The 26,665-nt window shown below is 40.9% G+C and overlaps 1 protein-coding gene across 2 annotated transcripts; it reads left to right on the top strand.

The window, feature by feature from the left end:
* Window positions 1-581: 581 nt before the first annotated feature.
* Window positions 582-25,349, top strand: XRCC2 (X-ray repair cross complementing 2). Of its 2 annotated transcripts, none has more exons than XM_028089238.2 (3): window positions 582-708; window positions 14,162-14,243; window positions 24,421-25,349. In XM_028089238.2, exons 1-3 carry the CDS (start codon window positions 670-672, stop codon window positions 25,140-25,142), a joined length of 843 nt encoding a protein of 280 aa, XP_027945039.1. In that variant the 5' UTR covers window positions 582-669; the 3' UTR covers window positions 25,143-25,349. The 2 variants fall into 2 exon arrangements, with proteins under 2 accessions (XP_027945039.1, XP_027945040.1); XM_028089239.2 differs by lacking the exon at window positions 582-708 and adding an exon at window positions 916-1,061.
* The last annotated feature ends 1,316 nt before the right edge of the window (window positions 25,350-26,665 follow it).

Below are 26,665 nucleotides of genomic sequence, written 5' to 3'. Positions count from 1 at the left end.
TCTTCCTTTCCTACTTCCCTTTAATGTGCTGACTACACTACACTCTGGTCATGTGTGCCAAAATTGTGCCTCAGTTTCCTCGTCTGTAAAATGGGGATAACAGTAGCTACCTCATAGGACTGTGCGGATTAAATGAATTATTATATATAAAGCACTAAGGACACATACTAAGCACTGTAAGTGTTAGCTGTAATTACTATTATTATAATAATTATTTCTTAATTACATAGATTCTTTCAAACTTAGTGTAATTCTTTGTTTTCAGAATTAACCATGAATCACATGTATAACCAGCCAGAGGCTTTTAACCCACAACAGACAAAAAGCCCTGCGTACTCAGTAACTGCTTTTTTATAGTAAAAAAAAAAAAGTACATGCTGCTAGTTTTACCTAATAAAAACGAACTGAAGCTTATGAGAGAAAAAAAAAAATCACCAGCTGCCTCTGGGTCTCCTAGGAGACGGAGTCTGACGTCACTTGGGCGAGGGACGCCAGTACACACTACTGCGCATGCCCGCCGCCTCCCCGGCTCAGGGCGGGCGCAATGCGCATGCTCGCGCCCGGTTCACGGGTCAGCGCGTTTGACTGGCTGCGGGACTTCCTCCGTTCGCGGTAAATGGCGCTAGTGGCGGGAAAGTTGAGTGTCTGGTTAGCCCAGCCTCCGGGGCGATGTGTAGTGACTTTCGCAGGGCCGAGTCTGGGACGGAGGTGAGAGCCGCCGAGTCTGGGACGGGAGCGAGAGAGAGGAGAACAGGGCGGTGGGCGGCCGAGGGAGCCGGGAGAGCGCGGGAGGCGGGGCGCGTGCCGGCGCGCGGGGCGCTCGGCGGAGGGAGGGCGAGCCGCCCTGGACTGCAGCCCCCCGGCCGACCCCTCCCGCCTTCGCACCCGGAGCCGGCCCCCGGTACCTGGGAGTTTTCTGAGAAGGGCAGGCTGACGCGCGCGCTTCGAGCGGAGGCGGAGGAAGGCACCCCCACCGCGTGCACAGATAGGTGTGCAATCCTGATACCTGCTCGCTAGGCTGACGGTCCGAGTCTGTCCCACGTTAACTGCGGTCAGAAATGGTAAGCCAGGCAACAGAAGCGAGGAAGAGGGAGGGATTGTCAGCTGGAGAATTTATAGACGTTTAGCCAGGACAGGCAATGTTTGGGTAGGTTGCCTCCCCTTCTCCCTCTACTCTCTACATCTCTGCTTATGGCATCAAGCCCTCGCTCTCCCAGCTTGAGCATCTCAAAAAACACGCCAGCTATTTGACATCCTGCAAGAATTTATTCAGGAATTGAACCAGGAAGTTTCGAGGACTTACAACGTGTCAGCCACTGGTTAAGGAATTGGAGTAAGAAACAAAAGAAACAACTTCTGCCATTGAAGAACTAGTAAGGTAGTCCGACTTAAAAATTGCAGTATATGTAGGAAAGCATGCTGCCCAATAGAGGGGCAGGCATCTAGTTAGGAGGAGCAGATGACTGAGTTTTTATTTTATTTTATTTTTTTAAAGATTTTATTTATTTGAGAGAGAGAGAATAAGAGAGAGCACGAGAGGGAAGAGGGTCAAGAGGGAGAAGCAGTCTCCCTGCTGAGCAGGGAGCCCGATGCGGGACTCGATCCCGGGACTCCAGGATCATGACCTGAGCCGAAGGCAGTCGCTTAACCAACTGAGCCACCCAGGCGCCCAGATGACTGAGTTTTTAAAAGAACCATGTGAAATCGGTTTGGCAAGGAGGGGGTGGCAGTCAAAGAGAATAGCAGTTAACGTGGGTTCTTGCCTTAAGAGCACGGCTTATTTAGGGGAACTGCAGGTACTGCTGAATAGTTGGAACAAAGCTAGTGAGGGAGAGTGGAGTTGGGCAGTGAGTACTGAGAAATAGGCCGGGGTGGATTAGGAAGGATCTCTTACACAGATGAGGGAGAGAAGCAATACTCTTTGTTTTTGTTTTTTTTTTTTAATAAGATTTTATTTATTTATTTAAGAGAGGGAACAAGTGGAGGGGAGAGGCAGAGGGAGAAGCAGGCTCCCCACTGAGCAGGGAGCCTGACATGGGGCTCCATCCCAGGGATCTGGGATCATGACCTGAGCGGAAGGCAGATGCCCAACCGACTGAGCCATAAGTCAACGAACTTTTCCTGTGAGGGGCGGGATACTACTTAGGCATTGCAGGCCAGGGGTTCTCTGTCAGAACTCCTTAACCTTGCAGTTATAATGTGAAGGCATCCACAGAGAGGTGAACGAATCAGCATGGCTGTGTTCAATTATTTTTAAACTTCGGATTTGACCTGCTGGCCATAGTTTACCAACCCTTGCTCCTTAAGAGTAGAGCTACTGCATGTATAAGAGCCACTACAGTTAAAACCTTACTTATTTAGATGATCGTTTGAAACCAAGGTTAAACATAAATGACTTTTGCAGTCAGAACAAGCCTAGTATCTAAAAAAATGGGAGCCCTGGGGTCCCTGGGTGGCTCAGCCGGTTAAGTGTCTGCCTTAGGCTCAGGTCATGATCCCAGGTTCCTGGGATCAAGCCCCCGTCGGGCTCTCTGCCAGGGGTGGGTGTGTGTGTATCCCTCTGCCTGCCGCTCCCCCTGCTTGCGCACTCTCTTTCTCTAATAGGTAAATAAAATCTTTCAAAAAAATAATGAGAGCCTAGCACAGCCCCATCATTGAACAAAAAATTTAGCCACATATCCTTGGCCTGCCGTGTCTGCATGGAGACCCTAAGCCAGATTGCCTGGCTCATACTGCTTTGGAGTACAGAGGGTTGGAGGGGAACAGGAAGCTGGGCAATAGGTGCTACTTTATTCTTTCTTCTTTTTGTTAAGAAAACCAGCTAAGTGAAACTCTTCCTTTAAGTGCTTTGGGCGCTCAATGGCTAGTGCTTCATTTGTTTGGACACAATTTTCTTCCTTTGCACATTATGCTACAGTAATTTATGGATTCTACTTGGAGGCATTGTGTTGAGGAAGATACGTGAAGTCAAAAACTGGCCCAAGAAACAAACTACTTTAAATTTTTAATTCATGAGAATTACAACTTTAAAAAGCAGCTAACCATTCCCACGTTTTGTGAGTAGTAGGGAAAAGACATTTCATACAGGGTCTTCCAAGAAAATAAAGTTGCAAAAAATATTTTAACCTATTCTAGAGATGGAATTAGGGTAGGCCAGGTAGCAAGTGGAAAACGTAATAATGAACCCTTGATTTAAAGACCAGCATTTGACTACAGTTTACAATAAAATAACCTGTTTTTTTTTTTTTACCTTGCCTACTGTTAATCTTTATTCTTTTATCCAGTTTATTCTTCTTAGCACAACTGACAGTTTATATTGATTTAAAGGTCATGAGAGCAGACTTTGTTGTCCGTTGAGTTTACTCCTTTAGTGCCAGTGATTAGAACAATATTTAGCCCACAGTAGGCAGTCAGTAATTGTTTCTTTAGTGGATAAATTTAATATCTTCTCTTCCCTCTCCCCTCGTTTGCCTTGCTTCATGCGTCATTGAAAAAAAAATTTCACGGGAACTCCCTTAAATTTTCCTGTTGTCTTTCTTTTTTTTTTTAAGATTTTATTTATTTACTTGACAGAGAAACACAGCGAGAGAGGGAACACAAGCCGGGGGAGTGGGAGAGGGAGAAACAGGCTTCCCGCCGAGCAGGGAGCCCGATGCGGGCGGGGCTCCATCCCAGGACCCTGGGACCATGACCTGAGCTGAAGGCAGATGCTTAACAACCGAGCCACCCAGGTGCCCCTCCTGTTGTCTTTCTGTTACTCATTTCTGCTTTGTGTCCATCATTGTCAGAGAACATACTCTGTATGGTTTCAGTTCTTTTGAATTTGTTGAGGTCTTATGGCCCAGGATGTGATCTGTCTTGATGAATGTTCCATGGGCACTTGAAAAAAATGTATATTCTGCTGTTGTTGGGTACAGTGTTTTATATACATGAGTCAGATCTTGTGTGTTCAGATCTTCTGTATCCTTAATGATTTTCTGTTTGTAAGTCTATCCATTGCAGAGTGGTGACTGTTAAGTCCCAGCTAAAATTGTGGGTTGGTTTATTTCTCCTTTCACCTGTATTAATTAGTTTTGCTTCTTGTATTTTGAGGCTCTGATTGATATGTACACATTTAGGATCATACGTCTTTTTTGGTGGATTGATCCTTTTATTATTCATTCTGTAATGTACCTCTTTGTCTCTAGGAATTTTCTTTCCTCTGAAGTATGCTTTATCAGATATTAATATCGCAATTCTTGCTTTTTCATAAAGTCTATCTTGATAATATATGCACTGATTTTTCTCTGAATTTCCTCCTTAAAACAGAGTAAATATTTTTGCTTCGAAGAAACTGCAACTTCGAGGGCGCCTGGGTGGCTCAGTCAGTTGAGCGACTGCCTTCGGCTCAGGTCATGACCCTGGAGTCCCGGGATTGGTCAGTGGGGAGTGGGGCGTCTGCTTCTCCCTCTGGCCCTCCCTCCTCATGCTCGCGCTCTCTCTCTCAATCTCTCTCTGAAATAAAATCTTTTAAAAAAGAAAAGAAAAGAAACTGCAACTTCGAGGTGACTGGGTGGCTCAGTCGGTTAAGCATCTGACTCTTGGTTTTGGCTCAGGTCATGATCTCAGGATCGTGAGATCGAGGGGAGGCGCGGGGAGCTGGAGGGGGCTGAAGGGGGGGCCCACGCCCACCTTGGGTGCCTTGGGCCCTGTGCGCAGCTGGAGTCAGCTTGGGATTCTTCCTCCCTCCCTCTACTCTTCCCCCAGCGGGGGCTCTCAGGCGGGGGCTCTCTCTCAAATAAAATCTTAAAAAAAAAAAGGGGGGGGGCAACTTCTCCACTTAGATTTTTTCCATCCCATTCCTTCTCAAAGACTTCACTGCTACAGATGTTCCCACTCCTATGGTCATTTTTCTGTCTTCTGCATTTTTTTTTTTTTTTTTTGATTTGTCAGAGCACAAACGGGGAGCAGCAAACTGAGGGAGAAGCAGGCTACCTGCTGAGCAAGGAGCCCAACACAGGACTTGATCCCAGCACCCTTAACTGACTGAGCCACCCACATGTCCCTGTTTCTGCATTTTTAGTCTTCTTTTCCACCAGTCATTTCCATTGGTATCCTAACATAAAACAATAACTGCAAAGCAGAAAACCTCCCTAGATGTCAACGCCCCACCCAGCCCCATTCCTTTACTCCTCAGCACTGCAGTTTGTGCTCTGTGCCTCACTTTCTTATCTCCCATTCATTCTTTAGCCCATGGTGATTAGGCTTCGGTCTCCCACTGTACCACTAAAAGTTCTCTGGTCTAGGTTATCAGCCAACTTTTGTTGCCAAATGCTCATTCCTGAGTGCTCTCCTTTTAGACTGAAGTATAGGAACACAGCAGAAAGTATACTTCTGTAGGAAAGCCGTTGGGAGGGAGGAAGGGGATGATCCATGGGTGTGTAGTACCTGCTCTTAAAATAACCCATTAGAAGGTCTTCCCTGGGGAAGAGAGAATGAGAGGGTAGGAGACTATGCCAAAGTATTTCTCCAGCAGAGATCCTCACATGCAAGGTGAGAATAAGTGTTCTGCCACCATTAAGCTCCTGTAATTTTGATTTTGTGCTTTACTGTTTCTTTCTGGGACTGTGCATATATTTCATTTTTTTTAAAGATTGTGTTTATTTGAGAGGGAGAGCGTGCGAGTGGGGAGGGGGGCAGAGGGAGAGAATCTCAAGCTGACTCCATTGGAGCCCGATGTGGGGCTTGATCTCACGACCCTGAGATTATGATCTGAGCCGAAATCAAGAGTTGGACACTTAATCAACTGAGCCACCCGGGTGCCCCTATATTTGTTTTATCTAAATGAAAATTTGAAGCAGTTTGATATAACTTCCTGATGAAATCTGAAGAATGCATTTAATGGAATTACTCATTTGTGGGATATCATAAATTTAAAATTTAGACCTTACAAATTCTGCTAGAAATTAGTGCTGCTTATACACCTTCAGAATGGCAAAAATGAGCAATACAAAAAACAACTGGTGTTGACCAGGATGTGGAGAAAAAGGAACCTTTGTGCACTGTTGGTGGGAATGCAAATTGGTGCAGCCCCTATGGAAAACAGCATGGAGGGTCCTTAAAAAGTTAAAACTAGAGCTACCTTAGGGGCGCCTGGGTGGCTCAGTCGTTAAGCGTCGGCCTTCGGCTCAGGTCATGGTCCCAGGGTCCTGGGATCAAGCCCCATATCGGGCTCTGTGCTCAGCGGGAAGCCTGCTTCTTCCTCTCCCACTCCCCCTGCTTGTGTTCCATCTCTTGCTGTGTCTCTCTGTCAAATAAATAAAATCTTAAAAAAAAAAAAACAAAAAACACTGGAGCTACCTTAAGATCTAGCAGTTGCACTTCTGAGTATTTTACCCAAAGAGCACAAGAACACTAATTCAAAGGGATACAGTGTTTATAGCAGCATTATTTACAGTAGCCAAGATAATTGAAGCAACCCAGATATCCATCAATAGATGAATGGAGAAAGAAGAGGGGGTATATACGTACAATGGAATATTATTCAGCCATAAAGAAGGAAATCTTGCCATTTGCAGTGATATGGATGGAGCTAGAGAAATAAGTCAGAGAAAAACAAATACCATATGATTTCATTCATTTAAGAATTTAAGAAGTAAAACAAACGGGCATCTGGGTGGCTCAGTCGTTAAGCGTCTGACTTCAGCTCAGGTCTTGATCCCAGGGTCCTGGGATCGAGCCCCACATCGGGCTCCCTGCTCCACGGGGAGTCTGCTTGTCCTCTCTCCCTCCCCAGCCCCCAGCTCATGCTCTCTTTCTCTCAAATGAATAAAATCTTAAAGGGGAAAAAAATAAGAGCGAGACAAACCAAGACACAGACTCTTTAACTATAGGGAACAAACTTGATGCTTACCAGAGGGGAGGAGGGAGGGGGATGGGTGAAACAGGCGATGGGGATGAAGGAGGGCACTTGTCCTGATGAGCACCGGGTGATGTGTGGAAGTGTTGAGTTACTATATTGTACACCTGAAGCTAATATAACACTATATGTTAACTGGAATTGAAAACTTTAAAAAAAGAAATTCATGCTGCTTAAATTGTCAGGTGTATATATAGTAGTTTTTGCTTTACTTTATTTTTCCTTTTCCTCTCACAGGATGATTGCTTTTATAAAAGCATTAGTTCTTCAAGCTTGATTGAAGAGCCAGGCCCAGTACTCTGCCCTGAAGGGACAGTTGAATTTTTCTAAAGTGGCAGAGGAGCCTCATTTCCCATGTGAAGGGGAATTGGCCCTCTAATTTATGGAACTACCATGAGATCCAAATTTTACATCAATCACACACATATTCACCTAGCTGCTGCTTTCCCTTGCTTCCTTATTCCAGCTCCTCGCTTATGTTCCCTGTGTTATAGTTAACATGTTTTTGCCTGAATTTCCTCTACATATGAGTAGTAAAACTAAGAATTGTATTCATTTTGTAGGTGGGAAATCCAGGCTTGTTATGGGGCAGGGGTGGGAATATTTGGTTTAGAATGTTTGCTTCTTTAGGTAGCTTTTTTTTTTTTTAAGATTTTATTTATTTATTTGAGAGCACAAACTGAGGGGAGAAGCAGAGGGAGAAGCTGAGCGGGGAGCCTGATATGGGGGCTCCATCCCAGGACCCTGGGATCATGATCCAAGCCAAAGGTAGACGCTTAACTGAAGCACCCAGAAGCCCCTTTGAGTAGCCTTTTATACTTAAGCGGTTTGCAACCCTGCTGCTGGGGTCCATCTGCAGACAGATTTATTTACAAAAGGTCAGGGGAAATGAGCCTTTATCCAAATGAGCTATATATATGTATGTGTATATATTTACCTTAATGCCATTCATTTCTGGTTGGTTTGATCTTTAAGTTCTTCTTTCTGCTCTTGGGTAAGCTTTTCCATAACTAAATGGTCTTTAAAAACATCTGTATGGTAGGTATTCTACTTACTAAGTGTTGAAGGTATACAGTTGCATTGGAAATGGACTTTTGTTAGTATGAAGAACTTCGAGGACATGAATACTCATGGACTTTTGTTTGGTAGAAGTTTGCAGACTGTCCAAACAAGAAAATCAAAATAGTTTGAGGTTCTTTACATTCTCCATCCTTCCCAAGCCTGCCTACCTATGCCCTGTTTACCTTTAATTTAACAGGGAGCTACTGAGTTTCTGCCAAACAAAAGCGTTTTGGGAGTCCATTGTGAGCCAAGATAAGATTCTTTTCCTTTTGAGCTTTTACATCCAGATGAGGGATGTAATGTGTTAAGTACAATAATAGTTTCATGGAAGGAGGTGGCCTTGAAGAATGTATAGTATTGTTTGTTTAGTAGTCTTGGCCTTAGAAATTTAAATGAGAGACTAGGCAAAGGATATTCCCTGTAGAAAGAAAAAAAGCATTTCTCTATCAAGGCACATTTTGAATGTATTTAAAAGAACTATATACGAAATCTCTCATTCAAAATTAAGGGTGCCTCCCACAAATTAGAACTGACCGTGAGACTGAACAGAAAGGCTGACAAGTCCAGCTTGAAGTGAAATGGCTTGTAAGGGGACTTGCTGACTGAGCCTGTCTCCGGGCAGCCTCAAGATGAGTAAATCTCAATCCCACCTCCCTTAAGACAAGACAGGGCTTTTCTTGCCCGGAGGAGGTTGGAAGTACTGCTGTGGGACCACCCAAGAGGAGAATGTTTAATGGCTGTGTGTCATAGTCAGAGCTCCAGGGCAGGTCAAGGATGTTATGCCCTAAGGGTGTACTTAAGGGTGTGGTTAAACAAAAGGAAAGAATGTTGGGAGGGGTGCTGTGCTCCAGGAGGTCCCAGGTCACTGACTGGTCCTCGGGGTGATTTGTCCAAGATGGCGTTAGTTTCCCACACCTTCGCAGCACCCTGCCTGATTTCTCTTGTAGCAGCTTCAGTACTTGATTGCATTTTTGTAACCTTCTGACTCTCCCCTCTTAAATTCTTTGAAGATAGAAACTGTGTCTGCTACATCTGTGTAGCCCTAGCATCTCACTCAGTTCCTGGGATACACTTGACTTGGCTGAAATGTTTACCAGTGGATATCTATACAATAGAGTATTACCCCCTTTGCAGATTATATACTTACTATGGCAGTAATGCTGCTGTTGAAACATTTAGGGCTCCTTGTTGCTGTTGGAGGGAGTACTAACAGAGATGGTTGAAAGAGACCAGGTAATTGCCTGGACGCGATCTTGGACCGGTTTGGACCGGTTTGATCGTCAGCTTAGTAGGTCCAAAAACCATTTCATCTCTGTACTCAGACTTGATTAGTCTCGGTGATACTGACTCTGAGGTAGTGGAGCACAGAACTCTCCAGGCTTTGGGAGCCATAAGAGATCTCTTAAATCTTGGCTCTGGCATCCACTAGTTTTCTCATCTGAAAAACAGAATGATAACAAATAGAGCTAGTGTAACAACTAAAAGATATAATGTATATAAATTATGTACTGCTGATAACCACAGTAAGCACAAATAGTAGCTATTAGTTGATGGCTATTGTTATGATAAAACCTAGCAGATACTCATTTACAAACCAAATGTAAAATCTATTAATTAACAATATTAGTGAAACTGCCAAATAGGCTAAAATTGTTGTGTCCACTGTGCCTTCTTTTCGAAATAGGAAATTTGGCCTCAGAAAGATTGCTGAGAGAATCAAGAGAAATCCCTCACCAAGCTCAGATTGTTAATCTTCCCTAAAAGGGTTAAAGTGTCTTGTCTAGCAAAACTTGGGTTCCTTTTAACAAACTCTTTTCTGCCCTTCAGAAACTCCAGATTGATTATACCTGGCTTCTTTCCGTTCATTCCTTAAATCTGGACATCATTAATTTTAATTTCTATAATAGGTTATGTCAGATTTTTAGAGTATTTTCTTTCTTTCTTTTTTTAAGATTTTATTTATTTGACAGAGAGAGACACAGCGAGAGAGGGAACACAAGCAGGGTGAGTGGGAGAGGGAGAAGCAGGCCTCCCGCAGAGCAGGGAGCCCGATGCGGGGCTCGATCCCAGGACTCTGGGATCATGACCTGAGCCGAAGGCAGACGCTTAACTACTTGAGCCACCCCGGCGCCCCCTTTTTTTCTTTTTTTTTTAAGATTTTACTATTTATTTATTTGAAAGAGAAACAGACTGCTTTGGCATTGTAAAACATTATTTTGAATATTCTCAATGGTGGAAAGTTTTCATCCTTTGAAAATGAATTTGATTTTTTAATAAGAGTGGAAAATCAGATGCAGTTAGCCAGTTTGGTAAGAGGGGTAATACCATCTCTGTCCAGATGTCATGCCAATATAAAGTTTTCTTGAATAGTTTTCTTACCAGGAATTCTCACGTAGAGAATTCTAAAATATCTTGAGGAGTGACAATAAGAGTAAACAGTTGGAGTAACTTCCTAAGTTAATCATTCTGATGAGGATAGTTATTTGTATACATGCTTTTTAAAACATATAAAGTCATTGTATGTGTTCCATCTTGTCCCTGCAAGTTTCCTTCTTGTCCTTCAAGCTGGACTCCATCTTCTAACTCAGTGGTTCTCATACTTTTTGGCTTTAGGAGTGCATTACACATTTAAAAATTATTGAGGATTTTAAAGAGCTTCTGTGCATTTTTTTGTGGAGTTTTTTTTTTTTTCGTGGTATAATAGTTAAAACATTATATTAGTTTCAGGTGTACATCATGATTTGATATTTATGTTGCTAAGTGATCACCACAATAAGTGCAGTTAGTATTTGTCACCAAGAGCTTTTGTTTATGTGGGTTATATCTATTTATTGAAAGGCAGAAGCGAGAAGGTTTATTAAAGCGAAAAATACACTCACAAGATCTCCAGAGCGGGCGAGCTCCAGAGAGAGAGCCGCATGAGAAATTTAGAATTTTAAATATTTACATTCATATGCAAGTGACAAATTATAATCCCTTTGAGTATTATCATAAGTATTTTAATGAAAAATAGTTATTTCCCTAAACAAAAAATGTGAGGAGTGACACTGTTTTACATATTTGCAGATCTCTTTAATGTCTGGTTGAATGGAACTTGACTGGGTTCTCATCTCTTCTACATCCAGTCTATTACTGTATGTTCTGGTTGAAGTACATGAAGACTCTCTGGGCTTTCACAGATACATATAGTTGGAAAAAGTAGGAGTATTTGAAGGTCTTTTTAGATAATTGTGGGTTTTCTTTGATTCTGTACCAAAACTTGACAAGATAGTAGTTTCCTAAAAGTTAATTGCAACATAGACTATAAAATTACATCAGTGACTTTTTTTTCATATGTTAAAATCATTGATTGGTCTAACACTTGGAGTGAATATTTTAACCAGGACTGATTTAACATCATGCATTGGTCATTTGGAGATACTGGTTCACTGAATTACACAGATCTTTCAAGTATTGGCGTGTTTTGTTAAATAATTATTTAAAAAAATCACATTCATTAAAACACTGGTGACTTCACCAAAAAGGACCTTAAGTTTTGGAAAGCTGTCAAGGTCACAGTGGTGGATGAGTTTTCCAAAATTCAGATGTTATCATTGGCAACAAATACTGTCAGTTTTCTTGAAGTGACAAGCTTACTTTCTTTGTTTTCAACAAAATGCCACATACCAAAGTCTGTATAATCAAAGTTTGTCTTTTAGTTGTTCTTTCAAATAAAAGGGTAGCCGACTGAAAAAAGCATCCAACTCAAATATTCAACACAAGTGCTTTTACTAGAGAAAACAAAACAAAGCAAAACAAAATGATTGCATTTCATTTTGGAGAAGTCCTTCATCTGTGTGTGAAGTTGGGGACGTCCCCCAGAGCTGACTTTACCTCAGACACAAAGAGTTAGATACCTAGGACTATACTCAACTCTGATATTAATTGCAAGTTGGGGGGTCCCCAGGACCACCTTCAGGTATAGCAATTCAGTAGGACTCACAACTCATTGAAAGCAGTTGTATTCATGGTTATGGTTTACTGCAGGGAAAGGATGCAGATTTAAAAGCAGCCAGAGGAGGAGATGTAATGGATCAAAGTCCAGGAGAATTCCAAATGCAGACCTTCCAGTCGTCCTCTCCTGGTGGAGTTGTGGATGGTGCTCAGTTCTCCCAGCAACAGTTTGTGACGTTCTGCCAACCACAGAAGATCCCCTGAACTTTGGTGTCCAGCATCTTCTTGGGGCTCTCTCATGTAGACACAGCTCACTCTCTGGCCCCCCTGAGACCAGAGGTCAAATTGATCCAAAGCCCCAACCCTAAGTCACACTGTTAGACTGTCTGGTGTGGCGGAAGCTTCCCTGGTAAACAAAGATACTTTGATCAGGCAGGATATTCCAGGAGACTTGGAGATGACCTCCCAGGGGCCAAGGGCAAAGGCCAGACCTCTCTGATCAAGGTTAAATTCTTTACTGGTAGTATGTAGCCTGTGTCATCACAATGATTTAAAGTACTCAGGGGTCATGATTTAAGAGAACTAATACTTTTAGCCGCCTCATCAAAGGCATTCTTATGAAAAACTAGTTTTGCTGGTTTTGCGTTTTTTCTGTGAGTGGTGAGGAACGCCGTGTGTGCTGGGACAGTTTGGTGCCACTTGTGCGGTTGGGCCAGCATTTTCACCCGCCTCCACTGGTCCACGGTCAGTGCAGGTGTCAACTCAGCGAGAACGATCGTGTCTGAATACTTAGGAGGAGAGTTTTAACCTCGGATATGCCTGCCCAATCTGCGCTAACTCGGCGCGCTGTGTCTCTGGTGTAGTGAGCAGTGCTTTACATTCTTTTGTAATAAAATATCATCTCCCAGAGGACGGTTACAGCAAGTTCTTTGAGGGTAGGTTGTCTTCATCTTTTGTAGTCTGCATTTTACCTGCCATGGTGCATTGTATGTAACAGAAACTCAATAAACATTTGCTAAATTAATGTATAGTACCCTTTCAACACTTCAGGAAATCTTTTCAAAACCTTCGCTTCAGTTAGAAAAAAAAAAACAGTAGAGTGACTGCTTTTGTTCCCTCTTTTTCTCTTTTGTTGTATGGAAGAGTGGTCAAATCTGTGCTGATTTCTCAGACACTTGAGAATCAGCTTTGATATCTTTGATTACATGTCCCTCATTGACATTTAAATCAGTCATGCAGTTCTGCTCGCTGTCATCCTAACTACTTTTGTCTAGGTGCGGGCATTCATCCTCCAGATTAGTGTGACAGACTCCAGCTTACTCTGCATATCTGGTTTTACTTTCAGATACATTCCCTGCTAGCCACCAAGATAATCTGTTTGAAATGCAGATGATGCTAGCTTGTGCTGTACTTAACATAGTGCTTACTCTGTGTCAAGCACTTTTTTTAATACCCTGAATCCTCAACAACTGCGGGAGGGGAGATTCTGTTTGTTATCACTTGAATGATGAGAGACCTGAGGCCCAGAGGAGGGAGCTAGTAGGTCTGGTTCTGAAGTCCCAACTGTCTACTGTAACTATTCTAGACTGCTTCTCACTACATAGCTTACAATCCCTTGCTTTTGTCTACAAACCAGAGAATAAGCCCCTAAACATGGCATGTAGGGCCTTCTGTGATCTGACTTCCGCTCTTAGCACTTCTGTATCTCCTGTTTTGTGCTAGAAGCTCTAGCAGGTGAATCTGCTTACGGTTCACCTACATGCGGAGTAACAGCCTCTGCACCCTGGCTATGGTCACACCTGTGCTCTGTTCACCGAACAAATCCCGGCGGGAGCTCTTCAACGGCAGTTTTTCTCCACTCTTCCTTTGTCCCCTCCCACTACTAGATAAAGAATTGACAATATAATAAGCAGACAGATTAAAAGCTGGTATATGTATAACAAGTGTATTAAGTATAGTGAGAGAAAATTGGGACACATAAGAAAGGTAAATACTTTGTAATTAGCAGTTTGGTCCTATCTCCCAAACTATACTATCAGTTCTTCTGAGGGCAGGAACTCATTTTATGCCATCAGTATTTGACACATAAACAAAAAAGGAAATATTTTCTGAATAAACGAACATAATTTTTCCTGTTTCATAATTTCCTCCAAATCCTCAAGACTAAATTAGTCTTTTTTATAGACTTTTGGAAAATTGTGTAAATATAGATTTCTAAGATTTTATATTTTTAAGTAATGGGTTTTTCTTCTTTTTTTCTTTTGCAAGCTCCTTGGCCGACTTGAAGGTAGAAGTTCCTTGAAAGAAATAGAACCATATCTGTTTGCTGATGAAGATTCATCTGTACATGGTAAAAACAATCTCAAACCAAAATACAGTGTCATACATTAAGGCTTATAAAACATGTTTTTTTCTGACATACTCATTTATATGTACATACTCGTAGCAAACGGCTATATGGATTAACCTGTAAAATTAAAAAGTGAGAAATAGATCATAACACTTTTAAGTCTTCATTATCTGTGTCAGATGAGATAAAGTTTGGCTCATCTGCAATAAATAGATTAAATACCTCTCTTATCCTGACACAGTATTTTTGAGGGAGTTTGTTACTATAATTTATTTTTTAATTCTTTAGAAGTTTGAGAATCACAAGAAAGTCCTTAGGTATCCCGTTGTCTGTTAATACTTACGTAGAAGGGAGAGGACATGCCCACTTGTTCCCCGCAGTGCTTCTACACTAAGGAAAACTTAAAGAAAGGTACTGTGCTGGCATTGTGTTTCTATTCTTTAGTGGAAGAGCTCTGTAGAGATATAATTCACCCATTTAAGTGTGCAATTTCATGATTTGTAGTATTCACATTTATGCATCTATCACCACAAGTGATTTTAGAACATTTTCATCACCCCAAAAGAAAGCCGTGCCTATTAGCAGTCACTCCCCATTTGCTCCCACCTCCCTCAGCTCTAGGCAGCCACTAATCTACTTGATGACTCTATAGCCTTGTCTGTATATTTCATATAATTGAATTATACAGTATGTGGTCTTCTGTGACTGGCTTCTATTACTTTGCATAATCTTCAAGTTTTCTGTTGTGGCATAGTTCTGTTTCTTGTTGAGTAATACTCTCTTTTTTGTTTATCCATTCATCAGCTGATGGACATTTGGGTTTCTACTTTTTGCTGTTACGGATAACGCTGCTGTGATTATTTGTGTACAAGCTTTTCTGTGGATAGATGTTTTCAGTTCTCATGGGTAATACCCACGAGAGGGACTGTTAGGTTTGTTCGGCAACTGTGTTTAACCTTTTGTGGAACTGCTAGACTGTTTCCCTCAGCAGCTACACATTTTACTTGCCACCAGGGGTGAAGTGTAGAATAGTTCCAATTTTCCCACATCCTGCAAACAAATGTCATTGTCTGTGTTTTTGATTATAGCCTTCCTAGTGAGTATGAAATGATATCTTATTGTGGTTTTGATTTACATTCCCTGATGGCTAATGATATTAGGCATCTTTGCGTGTGCTTGTTGGCAATTTGTATATGTAATTTGGAGAAATGTCATATCTTTTGCCCATTTAAAAAAATGGGTTGTGTTTTTCTTACTGAGTTGTAAGTGTCCTTTATATATTCTAGATACAAGTCCCTTATCAAACATATTTGATAATACTTTCTTTCAAAGTATTTGAAAATACTTTCTCCCATTCTATAGGTTGTCTTTTCATTATCTTGATAGTGTCCCTTGAAGCACAAAGTTATTAATTTTGATGAAGTCCAATTTATCTGTTTTATCTTTTATTGCTCATGCTTTTGGTATCATAGCTAGGAGGCCATTGGCTAATCCAAGGTCAAGATTTACGGCTTTCATTCTTTTCTGATCAGAGAGCAGTCTTCTGTGATTCAACCTTTTTAATTGATTGAGATTTGTTTTATTTCTGAATGTAAGGTCTATTTTGAAGAATGTTCCATGTGCACTTGAGAAGAATGTATATTCTGCTCTAGTTGGATTGAGTGTTTTCTTGATGTTTTGTAGTTCTGGTTGATTTTTAGCATTAAGTCTCCTGTCCTTGTTGGATCTTTTAACCTAATGTTCTATCTGGTATTGAAAGTGGGTATTGAAGTTTCCATCAATTACTATTGAATTGTTTATTTCTCCCTTTATTTCTCAGTTTTGCTTCATATATTTTGGGGCTTCATGCACTGTTGGGCATGTACAAGTTTATTATTTTACCTTATTGATGGATTGATTGATTTATTATTATAAAATGTCCTTCTTTGTCACCTAACACCCATTAGGATGGAAACAGTAAAAAAATAACAAGTGTTGGTGAGGTTGTAGAGAAATTAGAACCCTTGTGCACTGTTAATGTGAATATAAAATGGTGCCACTATGAAAAACAGTATGAAGTTTCCTCAAAAAATCAAAAACAGAACTACCATATGATTGGGGCATCTGGATGGCGCAGTCGGTTTAGCATCTGACTCTTGATTTCATCTCAGGTCATGCTCTCAGGGTCATGAGATCGAGCCCCAGGTTGGGCTCTGGGTTTGGTGCAGAGTCTGCTTGAGATTCTTTCCTTCTCCCTCTGTTCCTGCCCCTGCTCGTGCGTGCACTCGCTCGCTCACTCTCAAAATAAATAAAATCTTAAAAAAAAAAAAAACTGCCATATGATCCAACAATTCTACTTCTGGGAAGATCTCCAGAAGAATTGAAAGGAGAGTATTGAAGAGGTATTTGCGTTCCTATGTTCATAGCAGCAGTACTCACAATAGCTAAGAGATGGGGGCAACCCAGACGTTCATCGAGAGATGAATGCATAAACCAAATGTGGTATATGCAGACAAGGGAATATTATTCAGCCTTAAAAAGGAAGGAAATCCTGTCATGCTACTACATGGATAAACTGGGAGGACGTGCTAAGTGAAATGAACCAGTCACAAAAAGGAAAATACTGTGATTGCACTTACGAGGAATCTACAGCAGACAAATTCATAGAAACAGAAAGTAGAATGGTAGTAGCCGGGGCTGGGGGAGAAAGGTGAAAGGGGAGTTGTTGTTTGATGGGTATAGAGTTTCAGTTTTGCATGATAGAAAAGTTCTGGAGATGTTTTACAACAATGTGAATGTAACTTAACACTACTGAACTGTACACTTAAAAATGGTAATTTTATGCCATCTGTTAGCACCATGGAAAACAAAAATGTCCTTCTTCCTCTCTTAATAACAGTTGTTGTCTTAAAGTATACTTTGGTAATAGTATAACCACACCAGCTATATTTTGGTTACTGTCTGCATGGCATATCTTTTTCTATCCTTTTGTTACCAATCTTATTTGTGGCTTGGTAAAGTGTGTCTATGGTAGATGGCCTGTAGTTGAAGCATGTGTTTTTATTCCATTTTGCCAATCTCTGCCTTTTGTTTGGACTGTTGAAGGCACTTACTAGTTAAATAAATTACTGATAAGATAGAGTTTATGACTGTCTTTTGCTCTTTTATATACATTTTATATCTTTTTTGTTTCTCTCTTCCTCCTTTACTGTCTTCTTTTGTGTTAAATAAATATTTTCTAGTGTACCATTTTGTTAAAGGGTTGGGGGAAGGCAGAAGGAGAGGGAGAGAGAATCTTAAGCAGACTCCACACCCAGCACGGAGCCCCACCCGACATGGGCTTGATCTCACAACACTGATATCTTGACCTGAGCTGAAATCAGGAGGCAAGAGTTAACCAAGTGAGCCACCCAGGTGCTCCTAGTGTACCGTTTTTATTCCTGGTCATTGCTTTTACTTTATTTTTTTGAGTTATTTTCCTTTAAAAAAAAAGGATTTATTTGACAGAGAGAGAGAGACTACAAGCAGGGGGAGCAGCAGAGGGAGAGGGAGAAGCAGGCTCCATGCATGGAGCAGGGAGCCCGATACGGGGCTCGATCCCAGGACCCTGAGATCATGACCTGAGCTGAAGGCAAACACTTAACCGGCTGAGCCACCCAGGCACCCTTGAGTTATTTTCCTAATGGTTGCTCTGAGGGTCACAATTAATATCTTTTTTGTTAATTTTTATTATGTTAATCACCATACATTACATCATTAGGTTTTTTTAATTTTTTATTGTTATGTTAATCACCATACATTACATCCTTAGTTCTTGATGTAGTGTTCCATGATTCATTGTTTGTGCATAATACCCAGTGCTCCACGCAGAACATGCCCTCCCCAACACCCATCACCAGGCTAACCCATCCCCCCACCCCCTCCCCTCTAGAACCCTCAGTTTGTTTTTCAGAGTCCATCGTCTCTCATGGTTCGTCTCCCCCTCCTATTTCCCCCCTTCATTCTTCCCCTCCTGCTATCTTTTTTTTTTTCTTAACATATATTGCATTATTTGTTTCGGAGGTACAGATCTGTGATTCAACAGTCTTGCACAATTCACAGCACTCACCATAGCACGTACCCTCCCCAATGTCTATCACCCAGCCACCCCACACAATTAATATCTTAATTTAAAATAATCTAATTTGGATTAATACCATCTTAATTTCAATATTTTCTAAATACTTGGCTACTGGGTAGCTCCGTTTCCTCCCCCTTCCTTTGTGTTGTTACAAATTATGTATCTATGCATTGTATGTCCATAAACACTTCTAAAATTGACTTAATGCAAGAATTAAAAAGCCATTACAGGAAAGAAAATGTATTATAACAAAAAATTATTACTCAATTCATTTGTTTAAGTCAGATGAGTGAAAAAAGTTACAAATATAAATATATACAGTCTTTCATATTTACCTATGTAGTTGCATTTACCTGTGGTTTTTATTAACTCATTTGGTTCAAGTAACTCTCTACTATCCTTTCATGCAGCCTAGAAGATTCCCTGTACTATTTTTTATAAAGCAGATCTGTTAGCAAACAATTTTCTGAACTATCAGTAATAAAGACAACTTTTGCCAAACATGTTAGACAAAAGATTGAACTTTCTGTTCTATCAGAAAGGATATTATTAAGTTGGACCTTATGAAACTGACACAAAAACATGGTTTCACAGCACCACTATACATTTGAATATTACATTTGTAGAAACTGCAAAAACACCATCATGTTCAGTCACTAACAAAAAAGTTTACTTAGTTTGGATTAACACCATTTTAATTTCAATATTTAATAAATACTGTCGATATTTTAGCTGTAAATCCAGTTTGATGGGTGTTCCCGGGAGCAGTAGACTGAAGACTGGTATTAGAAGGACTGTTTATCAACAACAGTAGTTTATCAGAAACTGGGGAAGCTCACACTGAAGCAGTACGACACTCAGGGATTATAGAAAGCTCTAACACCATTGTAAACATCTCTTAAGTGCTTTTTTGTAGTAGTTACTCAGTAGTATATACCAACTCATTACCTCTTCCATACTGTAATGATTGTAATCTGCAAATTCAACATATTGTTACACAATTAGTAGGTTGGTACCAAGATGATGTATTTTTTGGCTTTTCTTTTTTATCCTTATTTTGAAGGATCTTCAGATTCATAAACTCACTCTGACAATCTGTTACCCAGATCCCTTACAGCATTCTATTTGTGAGAGCAACTATCAAGGCCAAACCATCCAGATTTTCTGATTTAGTTTAATTTGTCAAGTGCCAAACTGTAGAGGTGTTTTTTGGGGTATGTGCGTGTGTATGTGTGTTTAGTGGTGGTGGTGGGGGTTGTTGTTTTTTTTACTGCAAGTTGTCATACCCAATACTTTGAGTGGACAAGGGTATGATTTCTTTTGTAACAGCTCTCAGAAACATTTAAGATAGTGACTTCAAATACCCCTAAAAGGACTGTGCCCCTCTGTAGAACATCATGTTTGAATATGATTTTTGACGTGATGATTAAACAGTAAATGTTTATAAAATCAGCAAAACTGACTTCAGTTGATCATTAAACATATTTGTAGAGAATCTGGGACCTTAATGATAATATTTATGTGTAATTTGCAAGTTTGCATATTTTATTTCCCCAGTTGTTACAAATGACCTTTTTACTGCTTTGCTATTAATCTGTAAAAGGAAAAGAGTATTTTTATATACCCCTTAATCATCTCCTAACCAGGGATTTCACCTTAAGCTTTGCCTCATCTCAATCATGCCAAACCAAGAATGTGAGGAATCCATATACTACGTAATCTATTTCTTAGTAATGTATGGATTTAGCAAACCTTGTTAAACCATGTAAGCAAGTGCTCGAGACTTTTTTGAGTTATGCTGAAAGATGTTTATGAGCACCACCTTCTCTCCAAGAAAATATTTGGCTAGGTTTTCATTTTTTTCCTATTCTGAGGATTCCAGAAATATCCAGAGATAGCTCACACTTAACTCTGGCCAGTGTCATGTATTTCTGTCTCCCTGTGGAGTCTCTTCCCTTTTACTTCAGAATATGTTGCCTTTCTCCTACCTTTGGTTGTCTTCATTTGACTCCAGCCTCACAAAACTGCTGTTGAATATTTTTACTTTTTAAATGAATGTAGACCATCATATTTTTCCCCTAATTCCTTGTGTGCCCCCTGCCTTCCCTGCAGCCTGATTCTTGGAAGAATGCTGAGGGCTCCCTGGAGAGCCCTTCCATCTCTTTTCCGAGTATCTGATTTTGAAGTTTGGTTCATAAAAATAATATTTATAATAAATGTGGTTTTTGCTGGGGGTGCCTGGGTGGCTCAGTCATTAAGCATCTGCCTTTGGCTCAGGTCATGGTCCCAGGGTCCTGGGATCAAGCCCCGCATCAGGCTCCCTGCTCAGTGGGAAGCCTGCTTCTCCCTCTCCCACTCCCCCTGCTTGTGTTCCCTCTCTCGCTGTGTCTCTCTCTGTCAAAGAAATAAATACAATCTTTAAAAAAAAAGAAAAAGGTGGTTTTGCAAACTACACATTTACTGCTGTAAGGTACTATCCAGGACCAATTCAGTGATCTGTTCCCAAACTCTCCCCGGCCATTTTTTTACTTTTAGAAATTTTGTGCTGCATTTAATGTTTTTTAGTACTGTTTCATTTTCTTGAAACCTTTCATGTTCTGTGCCATTTTCCTCCTAATTTTTATATTAAATTTCTGTTTTTATATGTCTTCATGCCGACTCCTCTAACATGGATGCATTCCAAGAGGTGAGTTTTTGGCCTCTATTCTTAATTTTTTGTTCACTCTCACTCACCAAATTGAGCTTTCTGTTCTCTGTTTCTGTGTAGCTTACTCTCAGATCATTATGTCTGCACTTTTATTAACTGTCTTGAATCTTAAATCCTAGTGTTATAAGACATTTTTATTTTGTGACATCTAGCTAACATAGTATTTTGAAAGCTAAATTCTTGTTAGGATATTTATGTGATAATGTGAATTAAAAATCCCTGCTTTCCTTAAGTATATGATTTGCATGGGTACTTCCAACCCTGTCTCTGAATAGAACCTTTACATCACTACCTTAGCTTTACCCTCACCTTCTGAATATGTGAAGGGACTGAAGAGCTGACAGAACCGAAGTGTCAGCACCCCTTGGGCCAGGGGCCGTGGGCAGGGCACTGGACTCACACTGGGCACTTTGTTCCTGTTCTGGCTTATCTCCTGTGTCAGTCTCTTATTTCCAGCCTTGGTCCTGGGCCTTTGCACCTGCTGGACTCTGTGACCAGTGCAACACCTCCTACCTGTGATTCCCCTATCTGACTTGCTTCCTTTCAAAATGAGATGTTCACGGGTGCCTGGGTGGCTCAGTTGGTTAAGCGACTGCCTTCGGCTCAGGTCATGATCCTGGAGTCCCGGGATCAAGTCCCGCATTGGCTCTCTGCTCGGCAGGGAGTCTGCTTCTCCCTCTGACCCTCCCCCTTCTCGTGTGCTCTCTCTCTCTCATTCTCTCTCTCTCTCTCTCTCTCTCTCTCTCTCTCTCTCTCTCTCTCAAATAAATAAATAAATAAATAAATAGAATCTTTGAAATGCGATGTTCAGAGTTCACTTTGGGGCCTTTACCCCTCACCAGATAGGACTTAATTTTCATTTTTTAGATGTCTCTCAAGAAGTTCTCAAAGTAATCTGATGAAGTGCATTCGAAAGATACTGTGTTTTGTGCTGGAGATAGAATAGTAAAGTGCCAACCTGAAAGCAGCATACAGGAAATATAATGAAATAGTCAGAAATCATATAGCATGAGGGGTGCTCGGCTGGCTCGGTCAGTGGAGTGTGTGGCTCTTGATCTTAAGGTTGTAAGTTTGAGCCCCATGTTGGGTGTAGAGATTAATTAAAAATAAAAAAATCTTTAAAAAATTATATAGCATGAGGGCGCCTGGGTGGCTCAGTTGTTAAGCGTCTGCCTTCGGCTCAGGTCATTATCCCAAGGTCCTGGGATTGAGCCCCGTATCGGGCTCCCTGCTTGGTGAGCCTGCTTCTCCCTCTTCCTCTGCTGCTACCCCTGCTTGTGTTCTCTCTCTCTCTCTCTCTCTCTCTCTCTCTGTCAAATAAATAAATAAATAAAATCTTTAAAAAAATATAAAGCATGATAACTGTGATGATGGAACATGATAAAGTTTGCTTTCTTACCTCAGAGTGTTGTTATTAGGATCAAATGAGATATCATCAAGTTGTCCCTTTTCATTTGTAAAGTGTAATAGAAAACTTAGTTGCTATTGATAGGCCTCTTTCTGGGGAAAAAAGGGAAGGTCTGGTGCAGTCTGTTGATACTGTGTTTCTGCGTGGTTCACTGTCCTGCAAACTTTTCAGATTAGTCTTGCTAAACTGTGTTTTCAGCTTTCCTTCACTACCATCAATATCTGTTCTATGTTAATGTTTCATCTAATGCATGTAGTTTATTCTCCTTCTCTAATATAGGGAAGTAAATTCTTATTTGTAGGTAAAGGGTTGATTTCAGTTTAGCTCCTTAGTCATGTAGTGAGAGAGAATAACATCTGGCTTGAATAGTTTTTTAGTTACTATGTTAACTTTCAGCAAGAGCATCAGTGAACAATTGTTATTGTGAAAATAGATTTACTTCTTGAGTCTCAAATCTTTTGGGGGAGGGGTGTGGGGTGATCATTTTTATTTAAATTTTGAATTGCAAATTGCATGTAAGATTATGGTAGAAACTGAAGTTTTACAGTACTTTAAATATGGTATAGTGGTAACATGCTAGATTTTTTACACATTCTTTGTGAGCGTTCCAGTTTACAATGGTTTGTTAGTAGTAACAGGAAATAAAGTAACTGGATTCTCAGACTGTAATTTGCTTGGGGCCTAAGAATCTGCATTTTAACAGTGTTTCCAATTATGTGGTTCAGCCATAAATTAAATGGAAACAAACTAGCAAGAATTGGAAAGCCACTGTCCAGAGTGGATTTTGAAGAACTCCGGAGTCGGAACAGTTTACCCAGGTGTTTAATTTGCGTTGTCCTCACTGGAAGAGAGTCATCTATAGAAAAAGATTTGGAGTCTTTGAAGTTCAGAGTGGTTTACTTACACTTATAATGCTAGGAAAATAACTTACAGTGCAGATGTCATTCCAGCTGGGCACAATTTCAAGAAATTTTTATAGCAAAGAATAAGTGATAGCATATTGGAAATGTGGAGGGGTGTTTTCAGTTGAGGGATGCTGTTGGCATTTAGGCCTGAGAGCTGTGGACTCCTGAGGCTCTGTACGTACGAAACTGCACAACCAAGCATTGTTCTGCCTGTAATGCCAGTAACACGAGAAACCCTAATTAGGGATTGTTTCAACTGCATGTCGCGGAAGTCCAGCCTAGGGGCTTTCCTGATAGAGACTTATTTTCCTCACCTCACAAGTGTATAGAGGCAGGCCCCGCATAACTGTGTGGGGTTCCCATAGTGTCATCAAAGTCCTGGGCACCTCTTGTCTTCCTGCTCCACATTCTTAGGGCCCACCCTACTTAGGGTGTCCCTCTTATACTCACTCCAGAGTGGGGCGTGGCAGAGCAGAAGTGGCCCCTGTACCAGGAAAGCGAAACTTAGCAACCCCCAACAGAAATCTACTCGTGTCTCATGCTGACCCCTCTCTGCAAGGGATACGGAGAAAAATAGTTTTTCAGCTGGATGCACTGCTTTCCCCCACCCCCAAATTGAGGTTTTATACTTAAGGAAAAGGAGAGAATGTATAGTGGGTAATCAGGTACCAGAAATGCTGTGTACCATAGTAATCAATAGATTTTTGGAAGACCAGAGGTCTGGCACTTTATTCTTAGCTTATCGCCAGTTTCAGTGTGAGTGCATGTGGACCCCTCCCCAGGAGACTTCCTTGGGTGCCTTTCAACCTTGCCATTCTGTTTTTCACATTTTCTTGATGCTAATTAATAGCCAGCTCCTTCCTCAGAGGTGAAACTTAATGGTTTAATTTCCTTATTTATTTGTATTTGCTTATATGGATCCATTTTGGCAAATGGATTTAGATTTTTCTTTGACATTCCGGTAAATGTGTTTTTACACATTGTTGCAGACTTCTCGTTTTGTAGCCTGCCGTTACTGTGCTGCTCCATTTTGACTGACATTTTTACATTTTACGCAGGTGATATTCTTGAATTTCATGGTCCAGAGGGAACAGGAAAAACAGAAATGCTTTATCATTTAACAGCACGATGTATACTCCCAAAATCGGAAGGGGGACTGGAAGTAGAAGTCTTATTTATTGACACAGATTATCACTTTGATATGCTTCGGCTGGTTACAATTCTCGAACATAGACTATCCCAGAGTTCTGAAGAAATGGTAAAATGCTGCCTCGGAAGGTTGCTTCTGGTGAACTGCAGTAGTAACACCCAGCTGCTCCTCACGCTGTACTCACTAGAAAGCATGGTTTGCAGCCGCCCTTCCCTCTGCCTTCTGATCTTGGATAGCCTGTCCGCTTTTTACTGGATAGACCGCGTCAGTGGAGGAGAAAGTGTTAACCTACAGGAGTATACCCTGAAGAAATGTGCTCAGTTCTTAGAGAAGCTCGTAAATGAGTATCGCTTGGTTCTTTTTGCAACAACACAAAGTATAATGCAGAAAACCTCAAACTGGACAGAAGGGCCTTCTTCTGCCTTGAACCATCCGAGTGAGGCAGATGCGGACTATAGACCCTATCTCTGTAAGGCATGGCAACAAGTAGTAAGGCATAGAATATTTTTCTCCAAACAAGAGGATTTTAAAACCAGCAACCAGTTTTCTTTGGTTTCACGTCATTTAAAAAGTAACAGTTTACAAAAGCATATTTTTATTATTGGAGAAAGTGGCATTGAGTTTTGTTGATAGTATCATAAAATAGTGTTTTTCAGGATATTATGCAAAATTTTAAAAGTCCTTAATGGGCTAAAATGATTTGATTATAAAGCTTTAAACTCTGGGAGAATTAATATAAGTGTTTCTACACAGAATGGATTTTTTTTTTTTTCCAGAACAGATTTCTTAAACTAGTACAGTAGAACTTTATTCTCTTCTTAGGTTGTTGAAGATAAATCAAACTGGTGGTAATAATTAAACTGTATATTAAGCTTGTTTTAAAACTAAATCTATACATTGCAGCCTAAATAAAACGAACTTTTTTATAACTTTGTGTCACATTTCTGGAATTTGGTTAAGTACTTAATTGTTTAGGAAAGTTTAAATGAATTTCCGTTTTCTCATATGTAACTCCTTTAGGAAGCTGTGACTTTGGAAAGTGTTCTGTAGAGCTGTTGTTTCTGCAGAGGGGATGAAAACAAGGAGCCTGCCCATCTGCCTTTCACACGAAACACTGGAAAGTCAGAGCATTCTGATCTGAGTTAGAATGAGTCCAAGATGGAGTTGCATTCTGGTTGGGTCTTTGTATCATTTTTTTAACACAGGGAAGTAATATACCCGTTCAAGGAATTCTGTGAAGATTATTTTGAAATTTTCGTCTCCTCATTAAGTGATAGACACATGCTAAAACTGTATTAGAACTGTAAGTTACTAGTATGTTCTTAGCCATTTAGAATAGTCCAGCCATACCATGAAATGAAAAATTATTTCCAGCTGAGAGCTGGGCAAGGCTCTGTGTACTTTGGCCAAGGGGTGGCCCGAATGGGGAGCATGCACCTCGAGAGGTACGCAAGGTAATGTATTGTGGAGAGGAAGAAAATCTCAGAACTTCTATTTATACATTTTAATCTAAGAAAAGATGAAATTGCATCAGTATTTGATATTCAGTTGACTCTGGTGCACTCGTTGATCCGTGTGTCGGGTGGTCATCTGTCGCATTCATATCTGAAGTATCCTGTGGGGAAAGTGGAAAGAATTGACTGTGATGTTTTTGTGTTCGTATGTTCATTCATATATTACCAATTTAGTTAAAACTAACTGTATTAACCTACCTAACAAAGATTCTTTTTAAGGGCTTAGAAAGGATCCTGCAAAGAAATTAAGATTGAAGTTAATATTCTTCATAATGCAGGGACAGCAGAGGTGGCATATGCCATCTGTGCCCTGCTCACGGACCCTGTGCCGCCTCTAGCTTACCTGCAGTTTCCAAAACCCACGGGCTTCTGGAGGTGTCTGCTGGCTGGCTGCCAGAGTCTGCTGGGCTGCATGTGGGCCAGGCCGGGCAGTCCTTAACCAGTGAAGGGCAGGATTTGGTGTGTAAACACTCCAGCTTCCTTACCCCTCAGCTCAGAGGACACTGAGGTTCTCTCAAGAGTGGCCCCAGGAGGATTGGTTCCCATTGCTTAACAGCAGCAATCCATTTATTAACACACTGCATACTGTCTTCTGTCCTTCTGTCTCACTTCACCCTCATGGGGCCTCCTGGGATTGTC

This window comes from Eumetopias jubatus, unplaced genomic scaffold, assembly GCF_037043125.1.
Source record: "Eumetopias jubatus isolate StellerSeaLion01/CBP00866 unplaced genomic scaffold, mEumJub1_p1.0 scaffold_14, whole genome shotgun sequence".
In the NCBI taxonomy this organism is placed as follows: domain Eukaryota; kingdom Metazoa; phylum Chordata; class Mammalia; order Carnivora; family Otariidae; genus Eumetopias; species Eumetopias jubatus.
This window is presented reverse-complemented; position numbering and strand designations above follow the sequence as displayed.